Source organism: Littorina saxatilis, linkage group LG9 (genome assembly GCF_037325665.1).
Source record: "Littorina saxatilis isolate snail1 linkage group LG9, US_GU_Lsax_2.0, whole genome shotgun sequence".
Classification (NCBI taxonomy): Eukaryota; Metazoa; Mollusca; class Gastropoda; order Littorinimorpha; family Littorinidae; genus Littorina; species Littorina saxatilis.
The window spans coordinates 55,195,394-55,206,156 of record NC_090253.1 but is presented as its reverse complement, the minus strand read 5'-3'; the positions used below and the strand labels follow the sequence as shown (position 1 = coordinate 55,206,156).

The 10,763-nt window shown below is 43.6% G+C and overlaps 1 protein-coding gene and 1 long non-coding RNA gene across 3 annotated transcripts in view; one reads left to right on the top strand and one right to left on the bottom strand.

Annotated features, from left to right (window-relative positions):
- The first annotated feature begins 422 nt into the window (after positions 1-422).
- LOC138977471 (uncharacterized) lies at positions 423-1,911 on the top strand. Its single transcript, XR_011459293.1, has 2 exons — positions 423-912; positions 1,668-1,911. It is a non-coding gene; the product is annotated as an uncharacterized lncRNA (long non-coding RNA).
- An 88-nt stretch (positions 1,912-1,999) lies between these two features.
- Positions 2,000-10,763, bottom strand: part of LOC138976512 (AP-1 complex subunit beta-1-like) — a 31,736-nt gene continuing 22,972 nt past the window's right edge. Inside the window, exons 21-23 of one of the 2 annotated variants that reach the window (XM_070349374.1) lie at positions 5,433-5,587; positions 4,558-4,593; positions 2,000-3,018 (exon numbers count right to left, since the gene is read on the bottom strand). In XM_070349374.1, the coding sequence (XP_070205475.1) occupies positions 2,944-3,018; positions 4,558-4,593; positions 5,433-5,587 (266 nt within the window). In that variant the 3' untranslated portion in view covers positions 2,000-2,943. The remainder of the gene's footprint in view (positions 3,019-4,557; positions 4,594-5,432; positions 5,588-10,763) is intronic. The other variant, XM_070349375.1, reaches the window with a different exon arrangement.

The window sequence follows — 10,763 nt, the reverse complement described above, 5'->3', positions numbered from 1 at the left end:
CGGCCCGGCCCGTCCGTAGACACCACCTTAACGTTGGACTTTTCTCGGAAACTATCAAAGCGATCGGGCTCATATTTTGTTTAGTCGTGACCTCCAATGACCTCTACACTTTACCGATGGTTTCGTTGACCTTTGACCTTTTTCAAGGTCACAGGTCAGCGTCAAAGGAAAAATTAGACATTTTATATCTTTGACAAAGTTCATCGGATGTGATTGAAACTTTGTAGGATTATTCTTTACATCAAAGTATTTACATCTGTAGCCTTTTACGAACGTTATCAGAAAAACAAGGGAGATAACTAGCCTTTTCTGTTCGGCAACACACAACTTAACGTTGGGCTTTTCTCGGGAAACTATAAAAGTGACCGGGCTCAAATTTTATGTGAACGTGACTCCAGTGACCTCTACACTTTGACGTCTGCTTTGGTGACCTTTGACCTTTTTCAAGGTCACAGGTATGTCTTGAAGGAAAAAAATTGAAATATCATATCTCTGAAACTATTCATCGGATTTGATTCAAACTTTATAGGATTATTCTTTACATCAAATTATTTACATCTGTATTGTGTTGTGAATAGCAATTTCTTCCTGTCCATCTGATGCCTCATATAATATTCAGAACTGCGAAAGTGACTCGATCGAGCGTTTGCTCTTCTTGTTAAATTCACATGTCGGAATTGCTTTTTACTTGTACTCAGAGTAAAAAAATTAAAACTTTGATGTTTTAAGCAGTCTGGTCTTTTGATATTCAAACACATGTATGTGTTCCTGTTTGTGCAGCGAGGCACCTCTCCCTGCCGTAGAAGTTGCCATTCGCAACCAAAGTGACGCCGATTCCTGGTGCCCCTTTCTTGAAACACTCACAGACGCAGAAATGGAGAAAAAGATACGCGACCAAGACAGAAACACAAGGCAAGTAGTTGTGAGAGTGTTTTAAGCACAGAATATTCAAACCTGGGAACCCACACGATTTCGTCGTATTTTGTACGCTAAATTGTCAAGAATACGATCAGTACGGTAAAAAAATTTCCCAGACTACTTTCTTCACAAGCGCATCCCAAAGCCGTTCCAGTATTTTGACAAATGATTACAGTTATTGTCAGTAAACGTTGAAAGAATGATATTTTATAAATGTATCGGTAATATTAATTAACAGACGCGTGCGAAGCATGTTTGAATCATGGATGTTCAAATGCTGTGTATGCTAATTTTTCTGAAAATACACGGAGGTTGTTTGAGAATACTGTGAAAAACAGGGGTTCCAAGGTCTGGATATTAGCGCCGTCTTCCACACGTTTACCCGTGGCACATCTTTTCAGTGTATCGTTTGCTGATATTGTGAAACTTAAATCCTCAAAATTACCACGATTCTTGAGGCCTTTTTTTATTTTATTTTTTAAGAGATGATAAAGCCTAGATCTGTCGGTGTTGGAAGCATGTTAAACAATGTTATGTTGGTTTAGGACTCAATCATTTCTCCTCTTTTCTTCTCTTTTCCCTCTCAAAGTCTTGGCTTTTGTCAACAGAAAAGAGGATGTGTCAAAATCAAATTGGTGTTTGTAGTGAACATTTTCTGCGCTTTCAAAATCCTAGAACTTTTAAAGCTTTTTTCATATATTTTTGCTGCCGTTATGTAAATGGTAAACAACTTCCTTTCCATTTTTCAGGCGTATGCGGAGATTGGCCAATACTGCTCCGACATGGTAATTCCAACTCCATCACTGCGTACAGTCATCATCCATTGTATCTTTGTAGCATCAATATCATCATCATCATTATCATCATCATCAGTCTCTGTCTTTGTGTTCAGATCTGAATGGAAGCATCTTTTATTTTGTGCTTTGTGTCAGTTGATGTCAGTGACATTATTAATTTTGTATGTGGAAATAAAATGGTGAACAAAAAATTCAATTGTTATGTGTGTATGTGACAAAAAGAGAGACTGGTACACAGAGGGAAAGAAACACTATCTATAAAACAAAGAACACATGACAACCTGTGACATATTCATGTTTAATAGTTCACATTTATTGCCGCTGAAATAAAACGGTATACACAAAATGATGTACAACTATATTCCAGTACATGTATTTCTGTATGGTTACAGACAGGAATGATTGAATCACAAGCCCTCCACATAAATGAACTTCCAATAGTGTAATCTCAGGAGTTTGTTCTGCACAATTCGTGTGCTTCCAAACACTCTTCTCCAATACGTACAAATACAGCAGTACCTGTACTCTCAGTATTTTTTCTGATTCTTACATGAATCCTTCAAATACCAAACAAATACAAGAACACATCCTGCTTTCTATTTTTTTGTACACAGTTTTTATGCTCCCACACTAAATCCTTCTACTTTCAGCACAACCATTTCATACCTGTCAGGGCAATGGCATACATTTACATTACAAATGCCTGCACTTGCACAAGAATCAACCACGTTAGGAAGCTGATCTGTAACTGAGAAGAGAAGATGATTCACTAGTCTACATTCTCATCTTTCAAAACTCCATGAGAAAGTCGATCAGTGCTAAACTGAATTCCAGACAAAAAGCAACTACATTATCTCATCATCATAAATTCAATCGAACTGCAATGGCCGCTTCAGGGCAGAAAGTTTGTTCACTTAAATCTTTAATTTCCAACGCGGGGTATTGATCCATCTTGGTTCTGTCACAGTCACGCGAGTCAATCACTTGCATGGGGAAAAAACTCTTTCATAGTCTACATCAAAGAACAGAAGGATGTGTATCACCAAAATTAAACTTGAAAATTAATTAGTCATTTTCTACAGAAACCACAGAATCTACACTTTTCTAGGCCAATGTCTTCATGTTGTAAGTGTAACACACCGGTCCACATCTATGATCCATGGTGAGACGTGAGACTACAGAAGAAGGGATGATGGTGCAAGAGGAGGAAGAAGAGGTGTGTGTGCGCTCAGTTGTGCAGGATGGTGTCGTAGGCAGTCTGTATCCCAGTGTAGATATCCAGCACCCTGCACTTCATCGACAGCTGAAAAACACAAGGAAAAGACGTCAATACAGTGAAACCCACATTTTAAAACCTCGAAAATCAACAACAAAAATTCAAAAATCAAACAAACGAAAACCACCTCACAAATCAGAAAATAAAGTCTCAAACAGGAGGCACAGTCTTAAAATGGAGGTAAATTTACTAATGTTATGAACAAAAATCATTTTAAAATCAGGGAGGGGGTCTCAAAACCACTATGCTGAGGTTAAATTTACTAATGTTCTGAACAAAAATCAGGGAGGGGTTTCTTTCTTTTCTTTATTTGGTGTTTAACGTCGTTTTCAACCACGAAGGTTATATTGCGACGGGGAAAGGGGGGAGATGGGATAGAGCCACTTGTCAATTGTTTCTTGTTCACAAAAGCACTAATAAAAAATTTGCTCCAGGGGCTTGCAACGTAGTACAATGTATTACCTTACTGGGAGAATGCAAGTTTCCAGTACAAAGGACTTAACATTTCTTACATACTGCTTGACTAAAATCTTTACAAAAATTGACCATATTCTATACAAGAAACACTTAACAAGGATAAAAAGAGAAACAGAATCCGTTAGTCGCCTCTTACGACATGCTGGGGAGCATCGGGTAAATTCTTCCCCCTAACCCGCGGGGGGTCTATGCTGAGGTTAAATTTACTAATGTTCTGAACAAAAATCAGGGAGGGGGTTTCGTTCAAGAAAGCCAGTCTACAAGTAACTGTTGCTTCCCTCAGCCTGTGCGGTTCAATCCAACAAGATAAACTGTACATTTCTAGCACAGCAACATACTGATGCTTCTTCTTTCTGCTTTGATTGCACAGTAAAAACGTAACATTTGAGACTTCATTTAAAAAAAAAATTAAAAATATTGTGTTTGCTCAGCAAAATATGATTGTAATAGAGGCATACAAGTTCCTGGAAACCCATATAACAGAACCCCACACATCCTGATTCATCAAATGAAATTTAAAGAGATAATACCTAAAAAAAAATAAACAAGTCTCGTCAAGCGATATCAAAACACTGTCAAGCTGTCGGCCTGAAACTAACAGATTGACACTTAAAAACTGGCACTAGTCACCGTCGAGCCTAACAAAACTTGGCTAGCCAAAACCTGAAAACTGAGACTGGTCAAGTTGGGGTCGGCAAAGCATGCCAGCATAAGACCTAATTTGCATAACTCAATTTTCTTTGATTCTGAGCACATTTTCAGTGTAAACATAACATATGTATATATTTATGGATTCAGGATTTGATAAGGAATACAATGCAATCATTGTTGAATCTGTTTGTGAAAATTCAACTTTAATGACAGCTAACTAATCAATTAATGTGTAAGCTTCCGAGCTGAAATGCAATCCCATAGTCTGGACTGGGTCAAAGATTGTTTGACCAAAGTTTCTATCAATTTGCTAACAAAAAAAGGAGGCCACTATAGTGTGGCCTCAACTTTTGCAAAAAGCCAGATATGACGTTATCAAAGACCTTTTTTTTTTTAAATTATTAAAAAAACCTTAGGGTATTATCTGGAAGAACTCACATGTAAAGTATCACACACAGGTGTCGTGTTGTTTACCTGGAACACACACACATACTGTACATGCAAACATACACACATACATACTCACATACATACACCACCCTTGTCTGGATTCCTGGTCTACGGAATACATTTTCTCAAAACATGATAATTGCTACCAAGCAGGAGGAATTCTTTCAATCTGCAAAAACAAGAATCTTAAAAGCCTAATCAATTGTCGTTAAACAGGCAAAGGAAGAGCACTCTTTGTGAGAGCTGTTGGGTTACTTCCCCTGAATTATTTCCTTGTTTATGTACGTCAAGCTTCCGCTTTATGCAGGCTTTCTTGCCACCAGGTGGCGCTACTGGACTACTTTTTGTTTCCAACACTGGAGAGAAGCAACACCCTGAAGCTCATTCACTCACTTTGATTTGATTAATTACCATACTTGAGGTGCGTTTTTAAGTAAGTCGTGCTGTGTGCAACTAGATGAAGGTACAGTGGATTTCCCAGATTCTTCAGATTTGTTACATTTTCCAGAAACGTCCCCAAAAACCGACAGATCAAAAGTATCCCTTTAGAAAACAAAAGCAAAAAGAGCGTCTTTGGTTCATTACAGTGGAACCTGTCCTGGCGACCAACTCTCCACAACAACCACCTGCTCACAACGACAACCACACAAAAACCCGAGCTAGTTTTTGTTCAAACATAATTCACCTTTCCATAGCGATCACTGGTCTATAACAACCACTTTTGCTCGAGCGAGTTTTTGTCTAAACATAATTCACCTTTCCATAGCGACTACTTTTTCTCGGTCCTTCTGTGTTAATTTTAACAGGTTGAACTGTATGAGTCTTCCCTGGACGTTATCGGTGACAAGTTAAGCAAGACTTACGGTGAAGTTGGGGTTGCCGGGGGCGATCTTCAGCTCGGCCAGCACCTTGATGCCGTTGGTCAGTTTGAGGGACTGGTAGAGCATGTCCTGACCCTCCACGTTGCGCTTGGCGATGGTGAAAATGTTGTTGTTACGCAGTTTCTGTGACACCGTGTCTGCAACACAAAGCAACATTTACCTCTTCCCGACCCGTGTACCCCAAAATTTTACAAGAGTAATGGTCAAGTCAAATACTAGTAATCTGATGACAAAAATAGTAACCCAGTGGCTACAAACGCCAACGTTAGCAAGACAAACCTACTTTGAAGCACATTTGACTGGACTCAAATGAAGTATTTTTTCCCCCAAATCCTATAAAATAGTAACAAATTAATCCAAAATAGTAAGGGTAGACAGGTCTGCTGTCTTCGCTGCCAGAAAGTTTGTTTGTTTGTTTGCTTAACGCCCAGCCGACCACGAAGGGCCATATCAGGGCGGTGCTGCTTTGACATATAACGTGCGCCACACACAAGACAGAAGTCGCAGCACAGGCTTCATGTCTCACCCAGTCACATTATTCTGACACCGGACCAACCAGTCCTAGCACTAACCCCATAATGCCAGACGCCAGGCGGAGCAGCCACTAGATTGCCAATTTTAAAGTCTTAGGTATGACCCGGCCGGGGTTCGAACCCACAACCTCCCGATCACGGGGCGAACGCCTTACCACTAGGCCAACCGTGCCGGTTATGCCAGAAAGTACATGTTTGTATGAAACATTACCTGTGTTTCCCTTTATTGACAACTTTACCTCCACCGGATCACGCTTTGGACTACACAGTCCGGATGATGTGGGTCATGTATGACCCATACTTTAGAAGAAGGATTCAACACAAAAAGAATGGGTCGTACACGGCCCACGCCATCGTAATAGGGATTAACTCTTTACTGCCTCTTTGCAGAGTATGGATCGTACACTACCCACGCCATCCTAATAGGGATAAACATTGTAAAATCCTTCTTTAATTCCATATAGGTTGCCCGGCCACGACCCACATCATCCGGACTGTCCAGTTCAAACTACGTCATTGTTTATGTGTTTGTTTAAAAAGATCATCCTTCGGAAACTGGTCGATGGGAGCGTCCTAAGGCGTTTGAGGATTACATGAAGCTTCAATCAAAAACTGTGAATAGTTTCAGACATACAGTAGAACCCACAAACGACCTCCACAAATCTGAGATAATCGAAAATTTTATTGTAAATTTTCATTTAATAAATATACCTACCCGAATCACATGTGGCATTAACGCCCCGGAGATGCTAGGTTCTGTACAGGCTAACCGTCTAAGGGAAGCAACCCCAACCACAAAAGTGTAAACGTAGCCATGGTAATGCCCATACACCCGGGGAGTTACCTCCCCTCGTGCATGCCACGTCACTACTGCTACTGAACACGTGGTTCATATCATTCGACCTAAAGAATAAATTCTCCAAATCAAAAGCGGGGTTGGCGGGAGGGAATATACTATGTGATTCGGGTAGGTATATTTATTAAATGAAAATTTACAATAAAATTTTCGATTAAATTACATATTCCTACTCCGAATCACATGTAGCAGATTACAACAACAAGGCGGTGGGAAAGAAAAATCTAACTCACTCAAAAAACCTTGCCAAAAACCTGGACCGCTGCCAAAGAATCAGGGCGGTCCCAGTGGGAAAGAAAATCTAACCCACTCAAAAGCCCTTGCCAGGGCTGGCCCACTGCCAACAGGCAGTGAGGGAACCAAGGAAAGTCCTGATTGACAGCCGAGAAGTATCTCAGGCAAAGCGAAAGAGACAACCTCAGAGATCCAGAAAGCTGTGCTCAGCACTTCTTCCAATCTCCTAGCCGTAAAAAAACAGCACAGGAATAGACCCAAGCCTTGGATTAATAACCCTGGCGAGCCAAGGGAAAGACAAGCTTCCCCCCCCCCCCTTTTATTGGAAGGAAATGCTAATGTCCTGAGAAGATCCGTGCGTAAGGTTGTCCCCTCAACTGAGAAGGACGAACCCCCGCGGTGACCTTAAGACAACCATGCCAAAGTCTGCAAACCTTGGGATGTAGTAAAGCCCAAAAGGCTTGTGAGAAAGAAGTCAGCTCAAAATAAGAGTGACCAATCCCCACGAAAGAGCGAGAGAGAGACATCCAAGCACTAAGTACCAGAGTCCACCTCGAAGAGAAAACTCACAAATAGAAGGTCGCCAGTTATCCCCTACCAGTCCCTGCGAACGCAGGGAGAGAGGTAGCACCCGACAGCAGCCACTTACGACTGTGCGTAAGCTACCGGAAGTGAGGACCCACTGTGGTCAAAAACCGATGTGACTGGCAACCATAAACAAAATGGCTAAAAGCCAGAATGTTCCCAAAACAGTCTGCTTGAAGGTAATCGAGAGTGAATCAAAAACCGAAAGCAGAAAACCAAGACTGGTAAACGTAAACCGTGAAGCCAGCCAGCCATAAGACTCCCGAAACCAGAGTTCTCAGGGAAAAAACAGGCAGTTAACTTCCTAGCCAAATCAAGAGCCTACCTGAGTTTGGCCAGAAACCCAGAGCGCGTCTGTCCCTGTCTGAAGACAGAGTCCAACGCGGAGAAAAACGGACAACCGCCCTAGACAAAGTTGCCTTTTGTAGCCGGGCGACTGTAAGGAAACCCGACCCAACAGACGTCATCCTGACTCGCCTCATACTAAGATGAGGAAGAAGAGAGGAAAGGCCCAAGACTGAAGTCACAGGAACCGAACCTTAGCTAAACCTCTGCCCGAAGGAGAAGAGTAGCCAAAACCTGAGAGAGAGGAGGAAAGCCACAAAGAACTACTCCTCAAACATCCATTGTCCAAGACAATGCCCCCTCAGGAAAACCTGAATGTTACTTCCGAGGCCAACTCAAGTGTACCTTAAGTTTGGACGAAACACCAGAACGCGTCTGATCACTAGAGAAAGACAGAGTCCGACTCGATGAAAGACAACAAGGACCAAAGTCCGAACGTTTGTGGCCAAACAGGGGTAACCTGAAGCCAGAGAACCCCACAAGCCACAAGAAACGGGAAGGCAACAACCACCATCGCCGCAACGTGGAATGGCTGTTGCCCGGCCAAGGCTGCCTATTGGCTGCCAGCTTAGCTTAACCAGAGGAATGAGCATGCTTCTGCTAAGCATGTTTCTGAGTATGCTAGCCTTACCTTCCTTCAACCCTTGAAAAGCAGTCAGAGACCTGGTGATCTCTACTCGACTGAATCTCTACTGCAGGCAAAGTTTAAGCGACTCTCTTTGACTGTTCAGGGAACTGAGAATGCGAAAGAAACGAGTCCCTCCGACACCCGCCGTACGAGCGTAGAGAAGGAAGGGCAGCCTCATCTGCTCCATGCTCACCCTAGCAAGGGCTGGCCAACAGAGTAGAGAAAGGAGGCAAGTTCCAAAGGCTGAATAAGCAAGAAGGAACAAAAGGTGAAGCCCGTGTAGCCGAAGCCAGCCAAGGCTGAGCATGTTCCGGAACTGAACCATAGTAGAAACAGCGGCAGAACCAAAACACTAGAGATACCACCTTCGGGAGGAGATGGCCTAGCCAAAACCTGCAAACCGTGGTACCTACAAAAGGTGACTAAGGAACCGGAAGTAGAAAAACATCCTATCTTCACGGAACGGAAGTCCGACATCGACAACAAAGTCAACCAACAAGGAAGCCACCAATGTCGATGCACCCAAGGGAAATCCTGAGCCGAAGCTTGAGCTTCGACGGAAATCCAGAACGTGTTCGATTGCTGACTAAAGACTGAGAACCAGAATAGCTCAGCTACGAACGCAAACCGAAGTCACAGTTGCTGGTGGTAAACTGATGAAATATCTTAATAGATGTAAGGGTTGTGTCCCTTGAATAACTGTGTTAGCATGTACTCGGATTTATTATATTGATGACTATATTTTTAGATATGATTTTTAGGGAATTCATTTATCTTTATCCATGCAACCTGTGATTGCTCCTGTCAGATTGGTGCTAAAGGAACAACCAGTCCGTTTTGAACTGTCTGGTTGGTGTGCACACGTAGTGGGCCCAGTGAGATTGAACACTTTGTCTGTACATAGTTGTTGTGATATATGCGTGTGGAAGGAGTGTGAAGTTTTATGCATACACCATAACAAAATCCTGTGCTTTGCATTTGGTAAATAAACTGTTTGACTTGAAACTGTTTGACTTGAATGAGATGACCGGAAACCGGAAAACCATCCAACCGGAAAAAGACCTGACTTATCCCCCTACTGACGGTCGTGAATAGGGGAAACGTCCAGGGCCACCCGAACTGAATAGGCAGTAAACGCAACACCCAACAGGTAAAGTGAAGACTGCCCCGGCTGAGGCTAAAAGCCTAAATGCCCGTAGGCCAGCCGCTGTTCCTCACCCACCGACCTCCGAAGGAGTGTCAGGAAGAGGAGAAGTGTATCCGAACAGAGCCGGAAATGCAGCAGACAAAACCGCAAAAAACGGAAGCGAAAGTTGCATAGAGTAGACTGAGGCCGGAAGCCCAAACGCCCGTAGGCCAGTCCTCTGTCAACTCCAGTCAAAACCGCAACGTGTACTTGAAATGGAGGACTTATGCTTCCAGTAAAACCGGAAACACCACGCCGACAACGGCTGCCGCACTTGTGAAACACAAATGCCCACGACGGAACAAGAGTGAGACAGAACAGAAGAGGACTGGGGCCGGAACCCGAACGCCCGTAGGCCAGTCCTCGATCAACCCCAGACAAGCCACTACGTGCGCTTGTGATGGAGAACCTATGCTTCCAGACAGGAAGTGTAGGAGGCCGAAGCCCCGCCCGGGAAAACCTTCGACGTGACCTCTGCCGCAGCTTAGAGGACAGCGTTAAGCCTTTTTCCCAATAACCAGCACGTGTGGAATCGCTGACGACAGACTGAATGTCCGACACAACCGGCGAAAAAACCGAAGTCCACGTACTGGTGGAAGGCCGGTGAAACGGCATAACCGGAAAACCGGAAATCCGTCCCCCCCGACGTCGTCCTAACTCATGCCTCGACCAGGCTAAGAGAGAGAAGACGGCAAGTCTGCAGCCGCAGGAACCGGAACGGCAGTCGACGCGACAACCGAAGGTTGAAACGCTGACTACATCGGCCAGAGCTGAGACAACACCTGCCCGAAGGGCTGGCGTTGCTCCTCAGCTACCGACATCCGGGAGGAAGTGGAAGCGAAAGGAGCAGTAAATCCGGGCGGAGCCGGAAAGCACCAGACGAGACCGCGAAAAGCGGAAGCGCCGAATGCGAGGCCGGAGGCCGGAAGCCCGAATGCCCTAAAGG